Consider the following 23766-nt stretch of genomic DNA (forward strand, 5'->3'; position numbering starts at 1 on the left):
TTGCCACCCTCAGAGCCTCAGGAACATTGCTCTTGCACCTTCTGTCACCCCGCTAGATAGGCACATTGCCCACTACCACCTCCCAACTGTCTCTAAAATACCTGCTTACATGTCAGGAAGCCAGTCCTGATCTCTTTTTTAATTTTTTTTTCTGCTGGTACTGGGATTTGAACTCAGGGCTTGGCACTCTCGCTTGATTTTTTTTCCCCACTCAAATCTGGTGCTGTACCCCTTGAGCCACAGCTCCACTTCCAACTTTTTGGCAGTTAATTGGAGATAAGAGTCTCAAGGATTTGAAAGCCTGGGCCTGGCATATGAATTGTGATCCTCAGATCTCAGCCTGAGAAACTAGGATTACAGAAATCGGTCATTGGTCTACTGCTACCTCTTTTTTTTTTTTTTTTTTTTGTCAGTCCTGGGGCCTGAACTCTGGGCCTGAGTGCTGTCCCTGAGCTCTTCAGTGCAAGTCTAGTGCTCTACCACTTTGAACCATAGCGCCACTTCCAGTTTTCTGGCGGTTAATAGGAGCTAAGAATCTCACAGACTTTCCTGCCCAGGCTGGCTTTGAACTGCGATCCTCAGATCTCGGCCTCCTGAGCAGCTAGGATGACAGGCGTGAGCCTCCTGCACCGGGCCCTCTCTCTTAACATTGGTAGAAGCTGATATGATGGAGAAAGAGACGGTCTCAAGGTTGAGATCCAGACTCTCCATTTCTGCCTCCTCACTGGAGAGGGTGTGACACCCTGGATGAGGCCGAGGCCCTGCCTCTTTCTTCAGACCGACGGCTCCTGCCATCTTAGCTAGGTTCTTTTTTTTTTTTTGGCCAGTCCTGTGCCTTGGACTCAGGGCCTGAGCACTGTCCCTGGCTTCTTTTTGCTCAAGTTTAGCACTCTACCACTTGAGCCACAGCGCCACTTCTGGCTGTTTTCTATATATGTGGTGCTGGGGAATTGAACCCAGGGCTTCATGTATACGAGGCAAGCACTCTTACCACTAGGCCACATTCCCAGCGGCTCCTGCCATCTTAACCCCCAACTCCTCCGGGGGACACTCACCCTAGCGAAGCCGTTTTCCCCACGGACCAGGGACACGGAGTGGCTGTAGGCGTGCACGGTGACCAGGCCCACATAGGAGACCTGACGGCTGCTTCGGTGCTCATTCTTGGCTTCCACGCTGAAGGCGGGCAGCGTGGGGTCAGACCCGCACAGTTCAGCCATGGTGTAGGAGCAGGTGCCCATCATGTCATAGCGCCGGCCATCGAAGGTGGTGTAGTGTGGGTCGCCCTGGGCGCGGCACACGGCTGTGGGCTCGGTGGGGCACGAGGCCTTGCCGCCCGCCATCCGGCAGCGCTGCCCAGCTGCGCAGTGGACGCCCTTGCACGAGGGCTCTGCGGGGGGCAGCACCACTGTGGACGGAAGAAAGGTGAAAAGAAAGGGTTTGGGGTGTGGGGTTTTTTTCTTTTCTTTCTTTTTTAAGGAAAGTGTTTTTAAAAAGCAAAAAAAAAAAAAATGGGGCTGGGAATGTGGCTTAATGGTAGAGCCCTTGCCTAGCATGCATGAAGCCCTGAGTTCAAGCCCCAGGACTGGCAAAAGTAAAAAAAAAAAAAAAAAGAAAGAAAGAAAAAAGATAAAAAGAAAAATGTCCATAAGACAGCTGGCTCATGCCTGTCATCTCAGCCAGTCAGGAAGCTAAGATCTGAGGATCGAAGTTCAAAGCCCAGCCCAGGTAGGAAAGTCCGTGAGCTCTTATTGCCAAAGAAGCTACAAGCAGAGCTGAGGGAAACAGCCCTTCATGGTCAGAAGTCTCAAAGACTCCTGAATTCTGACCCCTCCTAGTTATATTCTCCCCATACCGCTAAGCTTGTCATATTCCATTCTAACCCCTTCCTCCCTTTCTTCAATCCCCACTTTTTTTTTTTTTTTTTTTTTTTTGGTTGGTCATGGGGCTTAAACTCAGGGGACCTGGGCCCTGTCCCTGAGCTCTTTTGCTCGACTACCACTTTGAGCCATGGCGCCACTTTCTGGTGGTTCAGTGAAAAGTCTCATGGATTTTCCTGCCTGAGCTGGCTTTGAATGGTAATCCTTAGATCTCAGCCTCCTGAGTATGTAGGATTACAGGTGTGAGCTACTGTGCCTGGCTGTGTGTGTGCGGGCAAGCACGCACACGCACGCGTGCACACGCTCTTCACCTTTTAACTCAAGACTGGCGCTCTACCACTTGATCCACAGCTCCACTACTGGCTTTTTTTCACTGGCTAATTGGAGATAAGAGTCTCTCAGATTTTTTTGCTTGGTCTGGCTTTGAACTGCAATCCTCAGATATTAACCTTTTGAGTAACTAGAATTTTCAGGTATGAGTCACCAGCAACTAAAATGGACTACAGTGGATTTTTTTTTTTTTTTTTTGCCAGTCCTGGGGCTTGAACTCAGGGCCTGGGCACTATCCCTGAGCTTCTTTTGCTCAAGACTGTAGCACTCCACCACTTGAGCCACAGCACCAGTTCTGGCTTTTTCTGTTTATGTGGTACTGAGGAATTGAATCTGGGGCTTCATGCATGCTAGGCAAACACTCTACCACTAAGCCACATCCCCAGCCCCTATAGTAGATGTTTTGATTGTGTGTTTGCTTCATTTATTTTTATCCAGATTTTCATGAGAGAGAGAGAGAGATCCTGATTTTCATGAGAGAGAGAGAGAGAGAGAGAGAGAGAGAGGAGGAAGGGAGAGAGAGAGGCTGTTTCCTCCATATTTCTCCACAGAAACTAGGGGTCTCTTTCCGATCTCAGCTAATCCGGAGAGAGTGGAAGGTGGGTATGTGGAGGGGACAGGAAGGAAGGGTGCTGACCCACACAGACAGGGTTGCTCACATGGGAACAGTGCTGTGGATGGAGGAGGCCGGGTCTGACTTACCCCACAGGAGGGTTGCTCCGGCCCAGAGGGCCCGCCAGCTCCGCAGGGCTCCCATGCCTGAAAGCAGAGGAGGAGAAGCAGTGAGGGTCGGCTCGGGTTGTGGGAGAGGGTCCAGAGAGGACAGAGGGCCTGTGTCACCACAAGAGCTGAGACGACTGAGGTGGGGAGGGAAATTGGGTAGGTGAGGCCAGGCTGAACCGTGTGTGTGAGTGTGAGTGTGTGTGTGAGTGTGTGCAGGGGAGGGAAGGCTGGCAATCCAGTGGGTCTGGGGTGAGGTGGGAAAGGCAAGAGACCCTAAGGACAGGATGAGAGATCAAATATCCAGAAAGAGCTGTGGGGTGCATAAGATGGGGAAGGCTAGCGCCAGGGACAGGACCAAGGAACTTCCTGTCCCCCCTTCGCCAAAAGGGGACCCCCAGCCCTTCTCACCTGCAGGTCCCTGGAGCTACAGGGTCAGCCCATGGACGGAGATATATAGTGGAGTTTCTTAGCCGCCCCCTCCTCCCAAGCCCTTGGGGCACACCCTGGGCCCTTTGCCAGGCTGATGGTGCCAACTTCCGGGACGAGGCTGATGATCTCAGGGGCCAGGTGGAATGGGGAGGCTGGGAAGCCCACGAAAGGGTGGGGGACACCCCTGGAGCCAGAGTTCTGAGGAAGGCGTGGGGACAGCTGGTGGCTACACTCTGGGAGCCAATGGGAAAGCTCAGTCTTAGAAGGGTGGTATCCCCGAGGGAGACAGCTGGGGATCAGGGTGCTGAGAGCCCGGGTTTCTAGGCAGGGGTGGGGTAGGGTGGAGGTAGTGGGGGAGAGGTGGGAGGTGGCCTTGGTCATGTTTGCTGGCTTGTTGGTCAGATTTTTTCCCTTGGCCCCTGCCAGGAACAACAGAAAAATGTTCACATCCGGGTCCTGGCCTCTTCCCAGTCTGCATGAATGAATTTCTTGATGCCAGAGGGCGAGGGGCAGGGAGCTAAGCCCCTGACCCAGGTCTGTAGTACGGGCTGTAACGCATCTGCCTTTAGTCCATCGTGGCTCCTCACCTGCAAGGTGGACGCATGGAATTTAGCTTATTATCTGGGCACTGGGACCTCACAGCCTGTCATTCCAGCAATTCAGGGGCCTGAGATGTGAGGATCACGGTTCAAAGCCAGACCAGGCAGGAAAGTCCATAAGACTCTTATCTCCAATGAACCATTGGGAAATCAGAAGTGGCGCTCTGGCTCAAAGTGGTAGAGGGCTAGCCTTGAACAAAAGGAGCTCAGGGACAGCGCCCAGACTCTGAATTCAAGTCCTACAACAACAACAACAAAAAAGAATAAACAGGGGCTGGGGATATGGCCTAGTGGCAACAGTGCCTGCCTCGTATACATGAGGCCCTGGGTTCGATTCCCCAGCACCACATATACAGAAAATGGCCAGAAGTGGCGCTGTGGCTCAAGTGGTAGAGTACTAGCCTTGAGCAAAAAAGAAGCCAGTGACAGTGCTCAGGCCCTGAGTCCAAGGCCCAGGACTGGCCAAAAAAAAAAAAAAGAAAGAATAACAAATAAGCTTATTGTTTTTCAAAGGGATCTGGGTAGTTTCATACGAAGAGTGAATTAAGGATTAGGCTGAAGGCCAGAGGTCTGCTTCCTCATACCCTATGGTTATGAGCATGCTATTTCCTGGAGAATTCCTTTTTCAAAAATTTTTATTTTTTTATGCCACTCCTGGGGCTTGAACTCAGTGCCTGGGCATTGTCCTTAAGCTTTTTCTGCCTTTTTTTTTTCCACTCAGGAATCTACCACTTGAGCCACAGCTCTCCATTTCTAGCTTATTTGGTGGCTAACTGAAGAGTCTCACAGAGGGCTGGAGATATGGCCTAGTGGCAAGAGTGCTTGCCTTGTATACATGAGGCCCTGGGTTCAATTCCCCAGCACCACATATACAGAAAACGGCCAGAAGTGGCGCTGTGGCTCAAGTGGTAGAGTGCTAGCCTTGAGCAAAAAGAAGCCAGGGACAGTGCTCAGGCCCAGAGTCCAAGCCCCAGGACTCGCCAAAAAAAAAAGAGTCTCACAGACTTTCCTGTCCAGGTTGGCTTTGAACCGCAATCCTCATATCTCAGCCTCCTGAGTAGCTAGGATTACAGGCGTGAGCCACAGGTGCCCCCACCATGGTGAAACTTCTGCTTTTCATTGGAGGTTCTCCTTCCCCATCAGAAGGGAATGAGCTGGGGTAGGTTTTTGAGGAGTATCTGTGCTTTCTCCACCACCCCAGGATTTGCCTGTGGTGATTGTTGGAGGTCCAGGCCACACGGACAGGCAGTGTGGGCTGGCTTTGCGATGGAGTCCATATCCTGAGGGCTTGACTTGACTCCTGCCTTGCCTCTCTCCTCCCAGTGTGGAAAAGCACTGTTTGCTAAGGAGTCTCCCCCAGGGCTGAGCAGCTGTGAAGCCTGGGAGTCCTTGGTCAACACGAAGCAGCTGCTGCCTGTGCAGCCCTTCCTCCTTGCTTATCATGGAGGACTGGACCGTTGGGGAGGTCAGGGTGGGGTGGGGGGGTGATGTTCTCCCCTATACTCACAAGGGTAAGCTCCCACAACGGGAGATAAAGGCTCCGCATCGCTGATGGACTATACGGCTCTAACATGAACCAGGAAAATGACGTGAGTCAACATGAAGCTGGATAAGAGCCAGAGAGAACTAGAAGGAGCAGGGGATAAGCACAAACCCACAGAGAGTGGGCCCATTCCCACGGAATGCAAACCAAAGTGTCCAAGTCCTCTACCTGAAGCGGGGCGCCGGTGGCTCACGCCTGTCATCCCAGCTACTCAGGAGGCTGAGATCGGAGAGTCACGGTTCAAAGCCTACCACTTGAACCATAGCCCCACTGCCAGGTTTTTAGTAGCTAACTGGAAATAAAAGTCTCATGGACTTTCCTGCCTGTGCTTGGCTTCAAACCTCAGTCTTCCAGATCTCAGTGTAGAGTAGCTGAGATTATAGGTGTGAGCCACCAGTACCAGACTGGGCCTGAAATTTTAATTTGGTGAAATTTGAGTTAAAATGGCTATGTTCCATGTTGGCCCAAAATTCTAGAACTGCTGTCAACCCAGGTTCCATTAGATCTACTTACCTAGATGCTTATCACTCCCCCACCCATGTATCTAATTATTTATATGCCTTTTGTTTCTTCCTACATCTGTCCTTTCCTTATAGGCCAGCATTCTGATATGATTCACGGATTAAGTTTTCAAATCTCTTATGGAAATAAAATACACCTACTAATGAGCACACAAATCATAAATACATACAGCACATCAAATAAACACACCCTTTGCCCATATCAAGTTGTCAAAGAGAACATTCTAGCATCCCCTAAGCCCACTTCAAGTTTTCTCTCTCTGTCTCTGTCTCTCTCTGTCTCTCTGTCTCTGTTTCTGTCTCCTCTCTCTCTGTCTCTCTCTCATCACCATTTTCTCCTTTTGTTTTTTTTTTTTTGTTTGTTTGTTTGTTTTGTGTTTTGGCTTTTTGGTCAGTCTGGGGCTTGAACTCTGGGCTTGGGCACTGTCCCTGAGCTCTTCAGCTCAAGGCTAGCACTCTACCACCTGAACCACACTACCACTTCTGGTTTTCTGGTGGTTAATTGGAGATAAGAGTCTGACAAACTTTCCTGCCCAACTGGCCATGAACTGTGATCCTCAGACCTCAGCCTCCTCAGTAGCTAGAATGACAGGCGTGAGCCGCTAGCACCTGACATTTGGTAGTATTTTCCTAATTCTGAAAAGTAAAACACTACCCATTCTCCTGTTGATGGATGTTTGAATTCTCCACTTGGGGCCAAGGGGTTCTGTCTTTTTGGTGCATATGTATACAATTTTTTGAGATATGAAGTGTTTTTTTAAATGTAGAACGCTTAGTGAATTTGCGTGTCATCCTTGCCCAGGGGCCATGCTCTTCTCCTCTGTATCATTCCAATTTTAGTATATGTGCTGCCGAAGCGAGCACATAATTGAAGTTTTTAATTATAGATTGAATGTGTGTGTGTATGTGTGTGTGTGTGTGTGTGTGTATCTGTATACCGGTATTGGGGTTGAACTAAAGACTTCTTGCTGTGGCTTCTTTTTTCTTTTCTTTTTTTCTTTCCTTATTTTTCTTTCTTTTTTTCTTTTGCCAATCCTGGGGCTTGAACTCAGGGCCTGGGCACTGTACCTGAGCTTCTTTTGCTGAAGTATAGATAGCACTCTACCACTTGAACCACAGGGACACTTCCAGCTTTTTCTGTTTATGTGGTACTGAGGAATCAAAGCCAGGGCTTCATGCATATTAGGCAAGCACTCTACCGCTAAGCCACATTCCCAGCCTGCTGTGGCTTTTTTTTTTTTTTTTTTTTTTTTTTTTTTGGCCAGTCCTGGGCCTTGGACTCAGGGCCTGAGCACTGTCCCTGGCTTCCTTTTGCTCAAGGCTAGCACTCTGCCACTTGAGCCACAGCGCCACTTCTGGCCGTTTTCTGTATATGTGGTGCTGGGGAATCGAACCCACGGCCTCATGTATACGAGGCAAGCTCTCTTGCTACTAGGCCATATCCCCAGCCCCGGCTGTGGCTTTTTTGATCAAGGCTGATGCTCTATCATTTGAGCCACAGCTCCGCTTCTGCCATTTTTGCTGATGAGCTGGATGGAGGTGAGAGTCTCTAGGTTTGTCTGCCTGGCTGGCTTCAACTTGAGGTCCTCTGATCCCAGTCTCCTTAGTAGCTAGGATGACAGGCCTGAGCCACCAGCTCTTCCTGCCTTCTTTTTTTTTTTTTGGCCAGTCCTGGGCCTTGGACTCAGGGCCTGAGCACCATCCCTGGCTTCTTCCCACTCAAGGCTAGCACTCTGCCACCTGAGCCACAGCGCTTCTTCTGGCTGTTTTCCATATATGTGGTGCTGGGGAATCGAATCGAGAGCTTCATGTGTAGGAGGCAAGCACTCTTGCCACTAGGCCATATTCCCAGCCCTCTTCCTGCCTTCTGAATGGCTCCTACCCCCCCTCCACCTCTGCCTGGGAACTGGGAAAAGTCTTCATTCCCACACCTTTGGAAACAATACTGGGCCGCGGGGGAGCCCATGCCAGGCGTCAGCCTTCAGTTGCCTGTCGTCCAGCGCTACGGTTCACTTGGCCTGCATGGCATTTAAAAATGGTTGAGTCAGTGATTGACATGTACAAACCTGAAGATTGTATGTGTGTTGTCACTTTGCGGGAGTGACACTGGGACTCGCTCCCGAGGCCTCACACAGGCTAGGCAAAGAACTTGACATTCCTGGCTCCTAAATGTAGACTTCTCTGGAAACATTAAAGCTCGAAATAATAACCAACATTCTGGAACAGCTGTCCTAGGTGGAGCGGAGGTTAAGATGACAAAAATGGATGATGACTAGTTCTCTGGCAACACAGCTGTCTTCACACGATTGTCTTTTGCTTGTGTATATAGCCTCACCCAGGGCTCTAACGGCTCAGCAAGGAGAACACCTTCAACCAAAACAGGAGCTACCCAGTATGAGATAGGGGTGCGGCTCAAGTGGTAGAGCACCAGCCTTGAACTAGAAAGCTCAGGGAATAGGGAATAGTGCCCAGGCCCTGAATTCAAGCGCCAGTACCAGTACACACACGCATACACACACACACACACACAGAAAAAAAAGTGACCTGAGTGCTGGTGGCTCACAGCTGTAATCCTAGCTAATCAGGAGGCTGATACCTGAGGATTGAAGTTCAAAGTCAGCTTGGGAAGGAGAGTCAAAGAGACTCTCTTCTCCAACCAACCACCAGAAAAATGGAAGTGGCGCTGTGGTTCAAGGAGGTAGAGTGCTCGCCTTGAGTGAAAAAGCTCAGGGACAGTGTCAAGGCCCTGAGATCAAGCCCCATAACCATCCAAAAAAAAAAAAAAAAGCAATTTCTGTTGTCAAGTTGAGTGCTATTTCTTAGAAGGCACAGAGAAAGGAGGCTGGGAATATGGCCTAGTGGTAGAGTGCTTGCCTCACATACATGAAGCCCTGGGTTCAATTCCACAGCAACACATATATAGAAAAAGCCAGAAGTGGCGCTGTGGCTCAAGTGCTAGAGTGGTAGCCTTGAGCAAGATGAAGCCAGGGACAGTGCTTAGGCTTAGGCCCTGAGTTCAAGCCCCAGGATTGGCAAAAAAAAAAAAAAAATTTGCACCGAGAAAAGCAATGCGTGGAAGACAGTATCTGGATACAAATCTGAATGCTAGTTATATTGGGATTTTCATTAGTTAAATTTTTTTAGCCATGTGAAAATGCCTTATGCTCCTCTATGTATTTATGTATCAATGCAAGTTTATTTTGCTAAAATTCTAGCTGGTGGCCTGGGAATGTGGCTTAGTGGTAGAGTGCTTGTCTAGTATGCATGAATCCCTGGGTGCAATTCCTTTGTACCACACAAACAGAAAAAGCCAGAAATGGGCCAGGTGCTGTGGCTAACGCCTATAATTCTAGCTACTCAAGAAGCTGAGATCTGAGGATCATGGTTCAAAGCCAGCCTGGGCAGAAAAGTCCATGAGATTCTTTTTTAAAATTATTTATTTATTTATTTTTGGCCAGTCCTGGGGCTTGGACTCAGGGCCTAAGCCTAAGCACTGTCCCTGGCTTCATCTTGCTCAAGGCTACCACTCTAGCACTTGAGCCACAGCGCCACTTCTGGCCGTTTTCTATATATGTGGTGCTAGGCCATATTCCCAGCCCCATCCATAAGATTCTTATCTCCAATTAACTACCAGAAAACTGGAAGTGGTAATGTGGTAGAGCACTAGCCTTGAGCTGAAGAGCTCAGGGACAGCTCACAGGCCAAGAGTTCAAGCCCCACAACCAACAACAACAACAACAAAAGAAGCCAGAAGTGGTGCTGTTGCTCAAGTGGTAGAGTGTTAGCTTTGGGCAAAAGAAGCTCAGGGACAGTGCCTAGACCTTTATTTAGTTCAAGCCCCAATGTAACCCTGATACATGGAGAACAAGGGCAGATCTTAGGTCTCAACCCCGCTCTGTCATTTCTGCCCCTCCTGACTGTGGCAAATGACTTTGTGGGTGATGCCCATTTCCTTCTCCATAAAAAAAGAATAGAAGAGAGTGTTAGGATTTTTGGCTACGCTTGTACCACAGTACTGGAGCACTAGCCTGAGCTAGCAGAGCCCACTTTTCTCAAGCATATATTCTCTTTGTTTCACACTAGCCCCTTGGCTTCTCACTCCAGGGATACACACTTGCGGGTAACACCTGAGGAGAACTCCTAAAATAACTCTGAAACCGAGGTGACCACTGTGGAACCTGGGGGACACCTGGAACTGCTCTCCTGAGAGACATGTGGGACAGCCGAAACTTCCTTTTGAAGGGACCTGGAAATACCCCGAACCTCCCACCTTCTGTGGAACTTGAAGATAACCTGAACGCCCACACCTGTGGAACATCTATGGAATTGGGAGATAACCTGAACCTCCCCTGCCTTCTGTGAAACCCGGAAATACCCTGACACCCCCACCTTCTCTAGGGAATCTAGAAACCACCTGAACCCCACATCTGTGGGAACAGGAGATAACCTGAACACCCTCTATGGGACCTAGAGGACCCCTGAACCCCACTCTGTGGAATCTGGGGATACCTTAGGCCCCCTTCTGTGGAACCCCGCCACCCAGGGCTTCCTCACTTGGCACGAGCGCCACCTCCTGGGAAAGAACAAGCCCAGCCCCGCCCCACCCCGTCCCCCCCAGTAAAGCGTGCACAAGATGGCGTCGGGGTGCGCTATCGCGCATGCGCAAGATCTCCCGCCGGCCCAGAGGGACCACTGCGCACGCTCTCCTGTATTGTTGAAACCAGGACCCGGTCTTTCCCGCCCTTTATCCTAGCTAGCTTATCTAAGTTAGACTACATTTCCCAGGATCCTCCTGGGTCATGGGCTTCCGGTGACGCCGCCGGAAGCAGCGCCTTGGATGAGGTCCAGCCACCCAGAGGCCGGCTCAGTCACTATGGAGGAGATTGGCATCTTGGTGGAGAAGGCTCAGGTAGGGTGGGAATTTGGCTGTTGTAGCCTCGATCGGGTTGCCGGGTGGAGCCAGACCCGGGGGCGGGCGGCGGAGGGGGTCTCCTGAGTGATTTGGAGGGTCCCAGCTTGGGTCTGGATGGCCTCAGGCCGCAGTGCTGCCCCGAGGCCTGTCCGTGGGTCACCCAGGCTTTGCCAGAGAAGCTGGGGGAGGGGGGTTGGGGGGGACAGCGTGACGTCCGAGGGACTTAAGAGGGACACCGCTGTCCCGTCGGGGTTTGAGATTGGACCGGGTGGGTGAACGATGCGGGGGACCCAGCCGGGTGGCCCAGGGATGTGGGGTGACCAGAGGCTGGGGAGACGATTGGGCCGCTGGGGCTCGTGGCAGGGCCGAGGTGTCGGAGGGAGTTGTGATTCGATCCATGGCTTGGCTGATGCGTCCCCTAGGTCCGTGGGGAGTCTGATGGGAGAAATTGGGTAATGAATTCTAGGGGTGCCTAGAAGAGGCACAGAACACTGGGAAACTGCTCTGTCGAGAGGGGTGCTGGGGAGTTGAGTTGATGTAACATTCACATGCTAGTTGGGGACGTTGAGATTATGTTAGGAACGACACCAGCACCCCCATTTGCAAGGCACATTTACAAAGAAAATAGGTTGCTGAGGAGCCTGGACGTGATATCAGAAGCTTATTTTGAGCCTTGAGAAGTTTCCAGGACTTTTATTTAGAGGAATTGAATGATTTGGGGATCCTGTTTGAGGTGAAGTGGGAAGGGGACTCATGGGAGTAAATGTCTTTCTCCAACCTTGGTTTGCCTGGTGGGTTTAGGATGAGATCCCAGCACTGTCAGTGTCGCGGCCCCAGACTGGCCTATCCTTCCTAGGACCTGAGCCTGAGGACCTGGAGGACCTGTATAGCCGCTACAAGGTAGAGTCAAGCGCAGCCTGGGTCCTGTACAGGACCCAGGGTCCCCTCTCTTCCTGTTCTCCCACAGGAGGCCTGGAGTCAGCCTTCCCTACCCTCTCTTTTCTGTGCTCACAGAAACTACAGCAGGAGCTGGAGTTCCTGGAGGTTCAGGAGGAATACATCAAAGATGAGCAAAAGAACCTGAAGAAGGAATTCCTCCATGCCCAGGAGGAGGTGAAGCGGATCCAGAGCATCCCACTGGTCATTGGGCAGTTTCTGGAAGCTGTGGATCAGAACACAGCCATTGTGGGCTCTACCACAGGTGAGTGACAGTGTGGGCCTGGGCAGCGTAATTCATCTACCCCCTCAATGCCTGGTTCCTGCCAGGTGCCCGGGCATGGGGAGTGCCCAGTGCTACAGAACAGCTAATAAGGTAGGAAGGGTGCCAGTGGCTCACAACTGACATCCTAGCTACTCTGAAGGCTGAGGTCTGAGGATCAGGATTCAAAGGCAACTCAGGCTGGAAAGTCCTTGAGACTCTGATCTCCAGTGAAGCGCCGTAAGTCCAGCAATGGAGCTGTGGCTCACGTGGTAGAACACTAGCCTTGAGCAATATAGCTCAGGGTCAATACCTGAGTCTTGAGTTTAAGTCCCAGGGCTGGCACAAAAAAAAAAAAAATTGTTCTTTTTCCCACGTTCTTGCATGACTCCTTGGAATTGGACTGCTGATCTGTCAGGGGGAGGGGTAAGGGAGCATGGCTCCCAGGAGAAAGTTTGTGTCTTTGGGGTGTTTTGTTTTGTTGGTCATAGGACTTGAAGTCAGGGCCTGGGTGCTGTTTCTGAGTTCGTTTTGCTCAAAGCTAGTGCTCTACCAGTCTGAGCCATAGCTCCACTTCTGGTTTTCTCATGGTTCATTCAAGATAAGAGTCTTACTGACTTTCCTACCCAGACTGGCTTTGACCTGCAATTCTCAGATCTCAGCCTCCTGGGTAGCTAGGGTGACAGACGTGAGCCGCCAGTGCCTGACAAGGGCTGTGTCTTTGAATGTCTCCCTTAGGAGGACAGTGAGGACAGTCCCTAAGACGGCCACAGAATGAGGGGCAAATTGGGGGAGCAGACAGTGGTAGACCTGATGGGGAGATGTCTTAAGAGGCAGCTGCAAGTGAGGGGCTGACTGGGGGTGGGGCGGGGGGGTGGCTGGGGACCGATAACACAGATGTGAGAGATGGAGGCCTGGCTGAGGACACAGTGCGCACTGGCCCCGGGGATTTGTAGGGACTGTGGTGGCCTAGGGCAATGGAGATGGCTCCGGAAACAATCACCAAGACATCACGGGGCCCCAGTGCGTGAGAGTGGACATCCCGAGGAGGCGAGCAGGGCACATGAGGCTGGAGTTGGAGGCCCAGGCGGGGCTGTAAACACACAAGGACGTGGTTAGAGAGAGCGTGGGGGAGGGATCGGCAGGGCTTCTGGCTCAGGTACAGGGGAGAGGGGAGGGGACGGTTTCTTATCCTCTCCTCCCTTCTGGTCCCCTTCCCAAGGTTCCAACTACTATGTCCGCATCCTCAGCACCATTGACCGGGAGCTGCTCAAGCCCAATGCCTCGGTGGCGCTGCACAAGCACAGCAACGCCCTGGTGGACGTGCTACCTCCCGAGGCAGACAGTAGCATCATGATGCTCACCTCGGGTAAAGCAGAGGGCTGGACCTAGGGGCTGGGGGAGGGGCGGGCGGGGGGGGGGCACTGGGGTTCCAAGCTCTGCCCTCCTCCCAGACCAGAAGCCAGACGTGATGTACGCCGACATTGGGGGCATGGACATCCAGAAGCAGGAGGTGCGCGAGGCCGTGGAGCTCCCACTCACACACTTTGAGCTCTACAAGCAGGTGAGAGGGTTCAGGGGGCCGGGCTGGGTCAGGAGACAGGGCCCTGGTGGCGTAAGTGACAGGCCTCCATGGCTCCTCCTCTCCTCCCCTCCGGCTTCAGATCGGCATCGATCCTCCGCGGGGTGTCCTCATGTATGGCCCACCGGGCTGTGGGAAAACCATGCTGGCCAAGGCCGTGGCTCACCACACCACAGGTGAGCCGCCATTCCCTTCCGGTCCTCCAGCCGTCTGACCTCATCCCCTTACTTCATTTCTTGCTCCCAAGTAATGCCCGGGCACCCTAGCACAAGCATGGGTTCTGAATGAAGAGCCCCATGGCTCCCATGGCTTCTGTCTTCAATCCTAGCTACTCAGGAGGCTGAGATCCAGGATTGAAGTTCAAAGCCAGCCTGGGCAACAAAGTCCATGAGACTCATCTCCAAGCAACCACCAAAAAGCCAGAAGTAGGGGCTGGGGATATAGCCTAGTGGCAAGAGTGCCTGCCTCGGATACACGAGGCCCTAGGTTCGATTCCCCAGCACCACATATACAGAAAACGGCCAGAAGTGGCGCTGTGGCTCAAGTGGCAGAGTGCTAGCCTTGAGCGGGAAGAAGCCAGGGACGGTGCTCGGGCCCTGAGTCCAAGGCCCAGGACTGGCCAAAAAAAAAAAAAAGCCAGAAGTAGAGCTGTGGTTTCGCTGGTAGAGCACTGTCCTTGAGCAAAAGAGTTCAGGGACAGTGCCTGGCCCTGAGTTCAAGCCCCAGAACTGCACCAAAATAAAGAAATAAAGAAATATAAGCAAGTCAAATTTTAAAACAAGTCCAGGGCTGGGAATATGGCCTAGTGGTAAAGTGCTCGCCTCCTTTACATGAAGCCCTGGGTTCGATTCCTCAGCACCACATATATAGAAAAGGCTGGAAGTGGCGCTGTGGCTCAAGTGGTAGAGTGCTAGCCTTGAGCAAAAAGAAGGCAGGGACAGTGCTCAGGCCCTGAGTTGAAGCCCCAGGATTGGCAAAAAAATAAAAACAACAAACAAAAAAGGAAAAATCCCAAGTCCAGATCGGGGGCCTTGAGCAAACCTGCTACCACCCCACCACGTCAGGACAGTAAAAAAGTGAGATCCTCAGATCTCAGCCTCCAGAGTAGCTTGGATTACAGGTGTGAGCCACTGGCATTCAGCTAATATCTTGATTTTTAAATATCAATAACAATAGTAACGTGTTCAGGGCTCATGATTCCGCCTGTCACATCTCTGTGGGGCCCAAGCGAATGGCAGGTAGGTCCTCCCGGCTGGATCTGAACTCAGCGCCGGGCCAGAGAAGGACCCGATTGCTAGGAAATGGATGTCTTCTTGTGGCCCCAGACCATCTCCATCTAACCTCTGCGCTGCCCCCTCCCCCAGCTGCGTTTATCCGGGTCGTGGGCTCGGAGTTCGTGCAGAAGTACCTGGGCGAGGGGCCCCGCATGGTCCGCGATGTGTTCCGCCTGGCCAAGGAGAACGCACCCGCCATCATCTTCATAGACGAGATCGACGCGATCGCCACCAAGAGATTCGATGCCCAGACAGGGGGTGAGTGACTGCGGGCTCTGGCTGTTGGGCAGGCCCCGTGTGGCAGATGGGGGTGTCCTGGACTGACCACTGTGTTGCACATCGCAGCCGACAGGGAGGTACAGAGAATCCTTCTCGAGCTGCTAAACCAAATGGATGGATTTGACCAGAACGTCAACGTGAAGGTTTGGAGTTCACCGGGGAGGGGAGGTGTGGCGTAGGGGGAGGTGTGGTCAGGGAGATGGAACGGGCTGGTCGGGCAGGTGTGGGGGAGGCAGGATCATGACTGGAAGGGCTACATGTGGGGAAGGCAATTTGAGCATCCCCTTCCGTTTCCAGGTGATCATGGCTACGAACAGAGCAGACACCCTGGACCCAGCCCTGCTGCGTCCCGGCCGTCTGGATCGGAAAATTGAATTTCCACTCCCTGATCGCCGCCAAAAGAGGTTGATTTTCTCCACCATCACCAGTAAAATGAACCTTTCTGAGGAGGTCGACCTGGAAGATTGTATCCTGCTCTGGAAATGAGGGAAAATGAGCATCATTTTATCTCATTTGTTTGGGTTTTTATTTATTTATTTTGCCGTTCCTAGGGCTTGAACGCAGGGCCTGGGTGCCATCCCTGAACCTCTTTGTGCTCAAGGCTAGCACTCTACCACTTGAGCCACAACGCCGTTTCTGGCTTTTTCTAAGTAGTTTGTTAGAGATCATGGACTTTCCTGTCCAGCTGGCTTCAAACTGCCATCCTCAAATCCCAGCTTCCTCTGAGTAGCTAGGATGACAGGCGAGAGCCCGGGGCACCTGGCTCTGGCCTTTTTGCTCTAGGCTATTGCTCTGCCACTTTGAGCTACAGCTCCACTTCCAGTTTTTTGGTGGTTGATTGGAGATAAGAGTCTCACAGAGGCTGGGAATGTGGCTTAGTGGTAGACTGCTTGCCTAGCATGCATGAAGCCCTGGGTTTAATTCCTCAGTACCACATAAACAGAAAAAGCCAGAAGTGGCGCTGTGGTTTAAGTGGTAGCGTATTAGCCTTGAGCACAGAGAAGCTCAGGGACAGAGCCCAGGCCCTGAGTTCAAGCCCCAGGACCAGAAAAAAAAAAAGGTCTCACAGACTTTCCTGCCCAGGCTGGCTTTGAACCATGATCTTCAGATCTCAGCCTCCTAAGTAGCTAGGGTGACAGGTGAGCCACCAGCACCCAGCCCTATTTGTTAACCACCCATCTCCAGATTGTGCAGGGGGTCCTGAGACCCAGGGAAGATGGGAGGGCCGTGTGACCAAGATGGCCTCAGAGTGAGTCCCGTGCCCTGTAGGGATTGGCCTCCTTAACTTACCTACTGCAGATGTGGCCCGGCCAGACAAGATTTCAGGAGCTGATATCAACTCCATCTGCCAGGAGGTGAGTCATGCTTTCCTTCTGGCTCACAGAGGGGATGTATGAAGATCCAGCCCCTTCCCAGAGACCGCTCTCTGCAATCGCACCATCACCTCATTGCCTCCCTGGAGTCTCAGCCGCCCCTGCCCCACTGGGGGCTGAGGAGTGCTTGGAACAGTGTGTGTGTGTGCCTGTGTGTGTGCCTGTGCGTGCAGGTGCATGTTCTCCCCAGTACTGGGGCTTGAACTCAGAGCCTTGGTGCTGCCCCTGAGCTCTTTCACTCAAGGCTGGCACTCAACCACTTTGAGCCGCAGCGCCACTTCCCATTTTCTGGTAGCTCATTGCAGATAAAGAGTCTCAAGGACTTTCCTTCTCCTGGCTGGCTTTGAACTGCAATCCTCAGATCACAGCCTCCTGAGTAGCTGGCATTACAGGCCTGAGCCAGTGGCCCCTGGGCTCAGAATTAGGTTTTAATTCCCATCTCTCAACAGAGTGGAATGCTGGCCGTCCGTGAGAATCGCTACATCGTCCTGGCCAAGGACTTCGAGAAGGCATACAAGACGGTGATCAAGAAGGACGAGCAGGAACACGAGTTTTACAAGTGATTCCCTACGCCCCAGGCAGGGCCTCGTCCCCTAGGCACCTCTGGCCCCAAACGTCCTCTTCTTTCTCTTCACCCACCATTGGTTTATTCAATAAATGGACAAGATTGAATCTGTTTAATTTTTCTGAAGTTGAACTCAGTTGAAGAAGCTGGATCTGGATCTGACAGCAAGGAGTGACTTCAGGAATCTAGAAGCCATTATGATCACATTAAATATAAAAGGTCGAAACTCTTAATGAAAGGACAATTGGTCGGATCCAACTGTGTGCTCAGCCCACAGGAAATACTTTAGAAGTGTGCAAATGCTTTCAGGTTAAAAGCATGGGGGAGGGGCTGGGGATATGGACTAGTGGCAAGAGTGCTTGCCTCATATACATGAGGCCCTGGGTTCAATTCCCCAGCACCACATATACAGAAAATGGCCAGAAGTGGTGCTGTGGCTCAAGTGGCAGAGGGCTAGCCTTGCGCAAAAAGAAGCCAGGGACAGTGCTCAGGCCCTGAGTCCAAGCCCCAGGACTGGCCAAAAAAAAAAAAGCATGGGGGAAATACACTATCCTAACACTCATCAGAAGGGTAGACCTGACTTTTAATGCTTGCCTCGTAGAAATAATTTGATATTGGAACAATCAGTGTAACTACAGTTAAAAGTCACTGTAGCTGGGTACCAGTGGCTCATGCCTATGATCCCAGCTACTCAGGAGGATGAGATCTGAGGATCACAGGTTGAAGCCTGAGCAGGAAAGTCTGTGAGAATTTTTTTTTTTTGGCCAGTCCTGGGGCTTGAACTCAGGGCCAGGACTCTGTCCTTGAGCTTCTTTTGCTCTAAGCTAGCACTCTACCACCTGAGCCACAGCACCACTTCAACCTTTTTCTATTTACATGGTAACTGAGAATCAAACCCAGGGCTTCATGCATGCTAGGCAAGCACTCTACCACTAGGCCACATTCCCAGCTGCACATAAGACTTGTTTCCAGTGAACCACCAGAAAAACAGAAGTGGCACTGTGGCTCAAAGTGGTAGAGCACTAGCCTTGAGCAAAAGAGCACCTAGGCTGAGTTTAAGCTCCAGGACAAAAAAAAAATCTACAATTATTTTCAGATACTTTATTCTTCCTGGGGCTTGGACTCAGGGCCTGAGCACTGTCCCTGGCTACTTTTTCTTAAGGCTAATGCTCTACCACTTGAGCCACAGTGCCACTACCAGCTTTTTCTGTTTATGTGGTGCTGAGGAATGGAACCTAGGGCTTTGGGCATGCTAGGCAAGCACTCTACGGCTAAGCCACATTCCCAGCCCTTTCAGATACTTTAGTATCTCAATGGATGGAACAAACAGAAAAGCTACAGGGTCTAGTAGAGTAACAGTAACAGTTGTCAGGGTCAAAATGGAGACATGTTAAAGTCTAATGAAAAGGACTCCCGAGGCCTGGAAGGGAAGATTCTCATGCACACATACCCACAATAAAAATGATTGATTGCCAAGGCTCTCTGCAAACCAAAACTACACAAACCTGGAAGGCACTGGTGGCTCATACCTGCAATCCTAGCTACTCAGGAGGCTGAGATTTGAGGATCAATAACAATTTGAAGCCAGCCTGAGCAGGGAAGTCTGATTTTCCTTTTTTGAGGGGTGGGGGGCAGTACTGGGGCTTGAACTCAGGGCCTGAGCACTGTCCCTGAGCTTTTGCTCAAGGCTAGCACACTACCACTTGAGCCACAGCGCCACTTTGGTTTTTTTCTGTTTATGTGGTGCTGAGGAATCGATCCCAGGGCTTCATACATGCTAGACAAGCACTCTACCACTAAACCACATTCCTAGCCCCTGAAAAAATTTTTTTACCTTCAATGAACCATCAAAAATTCACAAGTGGAGCCTGGCTATCATTTTGTATTATGAAGTGAGGCTTTGGGCTGGTTCTATGATCACATAAAAAGTATCACTCAACTGGGAGAGAGCCAGGGGAGGGAAGACATTGTCCAAAAAGATGTCCTCATTACCTGGATCAAATAACTAACCCCCCTATATCACTTTTTTAAAAAATTATTTTTGCCAGTCCTAGAGCTTGAACTCAGGGCTGGGCACTGTCCCTGAGGTTCTTTTGCTCAAAGCTAGAACTCTAGCATTTGGGCCACAGCACCACGTCTATATCTGGGATACTGAGGAATCGAACCTAGAGCTTCATGCCTGTTAGGCAAGCACTGTACCACTAAGCCCCATTCCCACATTTTTTTTTTTTTTTTGGTCATGGGGCTTGAATTTAGGGCCTGAGCTGCATTTGCCCAAGACTAGTGCTCTTCCACTTTGAGCCACAGCTCCACTTCCAGTTTTCTGGTGGTTCATTGGAGATAAGAGTCTCACCGACTTTCCTGCTTGGGCTGGCTTCAAACCAAAATCCTCTTGGCCTCTTGAGTAGCTAGGATGACAGGCGTGAGCCATCAGGGCCGGGCTGACTCAACCACACTTTTCTTCTTTCGACACCTTGTATCTGCAGTTGGGGCTGCTCCCTGATTATCTTGGTAGCAGTAACCACACAGAATGGCTACTCCAGGCAGACAGGAAAGCGTGTTTGAACAAGATTTTCAGAAAGGAACATGACATATCAAGTACTGAAATTCTCACAGGTAATGTCCATTCTCAGCGATTTTCTCTCAAGTGATTAAAACAGTCCAAGCGTTTACCTCAGAAAAATCTATACAGGTGCTCTTACACGTAGCGGCCACTAGGAGGAGACAATATCTCAAGGATAAGATACTTCTGATAAAAGCTGCGGAGTACTTCCTCCTCCTCCTCCTCCTCCTCCTCCTCCTCCTCCTCCTCCTCCTCCTCCTCCTCCTCCTCCCTTCTTTTTTTCATCATGGGGCTTGAATCCAGGGTCTGAGCATTGTCCCTGAGGTTCTTTTTGCTCAGGGCTAGCACTCTACCACTTTTAGCCACAGCACCACTTCTGGTTTTTGAGTGGTTAGTTGGAGATGAGTCTCATGGGGACTTTCCTGCCTGGGCTGGCTTTGAACCGTGGTCCTCAGATTCCAGACTCCTGAGGATGACAGGTGTGAGCCACCAGTGCCCGGCTCCCATCACTTTTTTAGGTGGTGGTGGTGTCTTGGAATCTTAGAGGATTTGTTTATATTTATTTCTGTGCTTGCTTGCTTGCTTGGCGTTGCTGGTGAATGCAGACAGTCACCTAGATTCGGCAGGCACTTGACCTCTGAGCCATGGCCCTAACGACTGAATCTTGGAACAGGAACATTCCCCCATGTACCTGGAGCAGGCTCACAGTCTCCCCAAGGCTGTACTGGAGGTGCAGCCATCTGCCCAGCCATCTCCTCGTGTGGAGACAGAGGGCAGAACGCGCAGATGCCCCCGATCTTCCCTGGAAGAGCTTCCTCCCCGCGGGGCGTGTGGGTGCGTGGCTCTTCCCCTTGTGATGTCCCCGGGCAGCCAGCCTCCTTGCTGCGGAGCCTGTGGATGGGAGGCCGCAGGCGCTATCCATGGTGCTGACCTCCTCGAGATGGGGAAAGGCCGGTGAGCCCGGCACTCCCAGTTCTTTTTCTTTCCTCCCTGGTCCTAGGCGCTTTAACACTTGGAAGGGAGGGAGGGAGGGAGAGAGAGCAAGCAGGCAGGGCCAGGCCAGGCCCCGAGGCCGCCTGCACACCCCGCAGGGCTCCTGCAGGTGGAGCTGTCACCGCAGCTGCTCCCGGGCGGCCTTGGCCACGCGGGGATTTCAGTGGTTGAGACAGGAAGGCTGGGGGAGGCAGCACCATGAGAGAGCATTCACTCGGCATGCAGCAGGCGACCAGTGTTAGCAAAAAAACAAAAACAAAAACAAAAAACAAGAGAACCTGACAGGTGCAAAAGACTCTTTCCTTCACCTGTGTGAATGATGTGAATCGAAAATCACAGTGACAGGGCTGGGAATGTGGCTTAGCGGTAGAGTGCTCGCCTTGCATGCATGAAGCCCTGGGTTCGATTCCTCAGCACCACATAAACAGAAAAGGCCGGAAGTGGGTATACTGTGGCTCAAGTGGTAGAGTGCTAGCCTTGAGCAAAAAGAAGGCAGGGACAGTGCTCAGGCCCTGAGTTCAAGCCCCAGGACTGACAAAAACAAAACAATTAAAAAAAAATTAGTGACCTCCCTGGGGGCGTGGCTCAAGTGGTAGAACAACTGCCCAGCAAAGGAGAAAGCCCTGAGTTCAAATCTCAGTTCTAGGGCTGGGGATATGGCCTAGTGGCAAGAGTGCTTGCCTTGTATACAAGAAGCCCTGGGCTCGATTCCCCAGCACCACATGTACAGAAAATGGCCAGAAGTGGCGCTGTGGCTTAAGTGGCAGAGTGCTAGCCTTGAGCAAAAGGAAGCCAGGGACAGTGCTCAGCCCCTGAGTCCAAGGCCCAGGACTGGCAAAAAAAAAAAAAAAAAAAAAAAAAAATCCCAGTTCTACCTGGAAACAAACAGAAAATGGTACAAGGGTCAATGCTTTTATCCCAGTATATTAAAAAAAAACTGACATTCCAACATGTCATCAATTTATTTTATATTTTTGAGTGGTTTTGCCATCATTGTACCATACTGACATATCCCCTTCCAGACACGTTTTAAATGCTCAGGAGGAACCAACTTTTGGCTGGTAGCTATCACCCTAGACCGGTGTTGACCTTCCAAAGGGTTGGTAACCACCCATGCCTGAACTCCTGTGCCCCACCCACCTCATCTAAGTAATCAAATTTTACCTACCTCATCTACAACTAAACCTCACCCACCTCATCTGCAACCAAACCCCGCCCACCTCAAGCCCTGCCCTGCACTCAAATTTCACCCAAACCCTGCCCACCTCATCTGTAACCAAACCCCGCCCACACCACTGGGGCCACAGTCTAGATGGTCATCTTCAGAGCTTCCAAATGTGATCTGAGCTGCACCTCAGATAGTCATCTCAAAGTCAGGGAGGCGTGAGGAGAGGCTGAAGACCCCCAGGTGTCCCTCTTCCTGCTTCCCCTGGGGCTCCTCCTCTTCTTCCTCTTCACAGATCTCCTCCTCCTCCTCCTCTTCTAGGATGGCAACCAGCTCCTCCCGAATAGCCCCCATCTCCAGCCCCAGGCTGCACAGCTGGCCCAGCAGCTGGACATCCATTCTGCGCAGGTTCCCCTGCCAAGAGGAAGAGCACATAGGCAGGCTACACAGGGGGTCTGGGCGGGACCAAGTTCTGCCCACAACACCAAACATCTCCTCAGTGTGTCCCTACCAGTGACACTTTCTTCTTCAAGTGTCTCTAGATCTCTATTTCTCTGTCTGTCTGATCTGTCTGCCCCTGCTCTTGGCCTCTAATTTCCACCCTATCTCTGTGTCCATTTCTATCTCATTCTATGTCTCCACTTTTGGCTCTCTCTCTATTTCTTTTTTCCTGTCTCTCAGTTTTGGTCTTCAGTCTCTGGCCTTTTCTTCTTCCCCATCTGTGTGTTTTGGTTTGTTATTCGTGACAGGGTCTCACTGCCTTGGCCTCCCAAAGCTGGGATTACAGGTGTGCAAATCCGAGCTACTTCCACTTATTCATTCATTTCCTCTCTCTCTCTCCCTTTCTCCCCCTCCTCTTCCTTCCAAGCCGGCTCACTCACCAGCTCCTCCCAGATCCACAGCAGGCTTTCATTGGCTGCCCCGGAGTCTGGCCCTGGTGATAGCACAGTCTGGCTAAAGCTCTCCTCTGGTGGGGGGATCCTCAGGGCTGCGGGAGGTGGACCCAGCCCGGAGGGTTCTAGGCCAGCTTGCTTCAGCTGTATCCACAGCTCCATCGTGTCTGAGAGGTGACTGCCAGAGCAGGAAGTAGCAAGGTCCAGGGTGACCCAGTCCCTGGAGAGTTGTGGACTGGGAGGAGGAAAGGGCAGCTGGGGGAAGAACTGGCAGAAGCATCCCAAAGTCCATTCTTCAGGGAGAATCAGCCAGCCACGTGCTCCCTGGCACAGAGGCCTCTGCCTCAGCTGTTCATTTACCTACTTCTCCTGGCTCCTCCCACCTCTGCAGCCTCCACACCTCAGCCTCCCTGACTGAACTTTCTCCCCTTAAGTTCTGACTTGCCCACAGCTCCAACTTTGTCTGTTTTCTTGGCTCAGGCCATGCCATGACTGCTTCTCCACTAGAAGGCATTCCGTGTCCAGGGTCCTGGCTGCAGAGCCACCAATTCCACTGCCTGTGATCTTGCCTGTGGTCATTGGCACTGTCAAGATGTTGCGGCTGTGGAAAAGACTGGAAAATACTATAGTCACTAACTGGCACAGTCCCTTCTTTCAAGCCCAAGGAACAGGAGTAAGCCAGGAACAGGAGTACATTCCTATAATCCCAGCACAGTGGTGCATTCCTACAATCCCAGAAGTCTAACCCAGGGGGTGGTAGTAGCTCAGACCTGTAATCCCAGTTACTTCTGACCTCCAGAACTTTAAGAGAATAATCTTTCTTTCTATTTTTGGTCAGTCATAGGGCTTGAAAGCAGGGCCTGGGTGCTGTCCCTGAGCTTTTTCACTCAAGAGGAAAGTCCATGAGAGTAATTTCTCCAATTAACCACCAAAAAGATGGACGTAGA

The 23766-nt window shown here is 51.4% G+C and overlaps 3 protein-coding genes and 1 non-coding gene across 4 annotated transcripts in view; 1 reads left to right on the plus strand and 3 right to left on the minus strand.

Moving 5' to 3' along the window:
* Window positions 1–10576, minus strand: part of LOC125339024 (Fc gamma binding protein) — a 35937-nt gene extending 25361 nt beyond the window's left edge. The window contains exons 1-3 of the mRNA XM_048330087.1: window positions 10532–10576; window positions 2910–2966; window positions 1056–1405 (exon numbers count right to left, since the gene is read on the minus strand). Coding sequence (XP_048186044.1) covers window positions 1056–1405; window positions 2910–2964 — 405 coding nt within the window. The 5' untranslated portion in view covers window positions 2965–2966; window positions 10532–10576. The remainder of the gene's footprint in view (window positions 1–1055; window positions 1406–2909; window positions 2967–10531) is intronic.
* On the minus strand, window positions 6780–6886 carry LOC125339138. The gene has a single exon (XR_007208428.1). It is a non-coding gene; the product is annotated as a U6 spliceosomal RNA (small nuclear RNA).
* Window positions 10577–10785: 209 nt separating the features above from the next.
* On the plus strand, window positions 10786–17315 carry Psmc4 (proteasome 26S subunit, ATPase 4). The gene is made up of 11 exons (XM_048330075.1): window positions 10786–10931; window positions 11736–11834; window positions 11949–12135; window positions 13355–13501; window positions 13587–13696; window positions 13797–13890; window positions 15079–15246; window positions 15334–15410; window positions 15565–15733; window positions 16567–16622; window positions 17090–17315. The coding sequence occupies exons 1-11, from the start codon at window positions 10860–10862 to the stop codon at window positions 17201–17203; spliced, it is 1293 nt and encodes a 430-aa protein (XP_048186032.1). The 5' UTR covers window positions 10786–10859; the 3' UTR covers window positions 17204–17315.
* A 4047-nt stretch (window positions 17316–21362) lies between these two features.
* On the minus strand, window positions 21363–23482 carry Erich4 (glutamate rich 4). The gene is made up of 3 exons (XM_048330086.1): window positions 22808–23482; window positions 22109–22340; window positions 21363–21407 (listed from the first exon to the last, which is right to left on the minus strand). The coding sequence occupies exons 1-2, from the start codon at window positions 22979–22981 to the stop codon at window positions 22116–22118; spliced, it is 399 nt and encodes a 132-aa protein (XP_048186043.1). The 5' UTR covers window positions 22982–23482; the 3' UTR covers window positions 21363–21407; window positions 22109–22115.
* Window positions 23483–23766: the final 284 nt, after the last annotated feature.

This window comes from Perognathus longimembris, chromosome 20, assembly GCF_023159225.1.
Source record: "Perognathus longimembris pacificus isolate PPM17 chromosome 20, ASM2315922v1, whole genome shotgun sequence".
Lineage (NCBI taxonomy): Eukaryota > Metazoa > Chordata > Mammalia > Rodentia > Heteromyidae > Perognathus > Perognathus longimembris.

What these genes read in the sequence shown, in the direction of transcription:
- Psmc4 (XM_048330075.1), top strand. Translation starts at nt 10,860, where the DNA reads ATGAGGTCCAGCCACCCAGAGGCCGGCTCAGTCACTATGGAGGAGATT. An exon ending in GGAGGTCGACCTGGAAGATT is followed by an intron (nt 15,734 to 16,566) that starts GTATCCTGCTCT and finishes TACCTACTGCAG; the next exon opens with ATGTGGCCCGGCCAGACAAG. An exon ending in TCAACTCCATCTGCCAGGAG is followed by an intron (nt 16,623 to 17,089) that starts GTGAGTCATGCT and finishes ATCTCTCAACAG; the next exon opens with AGTGGAATGCTGGCCGTCCG.
- Erich4 (XM_048330086.1), bottom strand. Translation starts at nt 22,981, where the DNA reads ATGGAGCTGTGGATACAGCTGAAGCAAGCTGGCCTAGAACCCTCCGGG. An exon ending in TGTGGATCTGGGAGGAGCTG is followed by an intron (nt 22,341 to 22,807) that starts GTGAGTGAGCCG and finishes TCCTCTTGGCAG; the next exon opens with GGGAACCTGCGCAGAATGGA.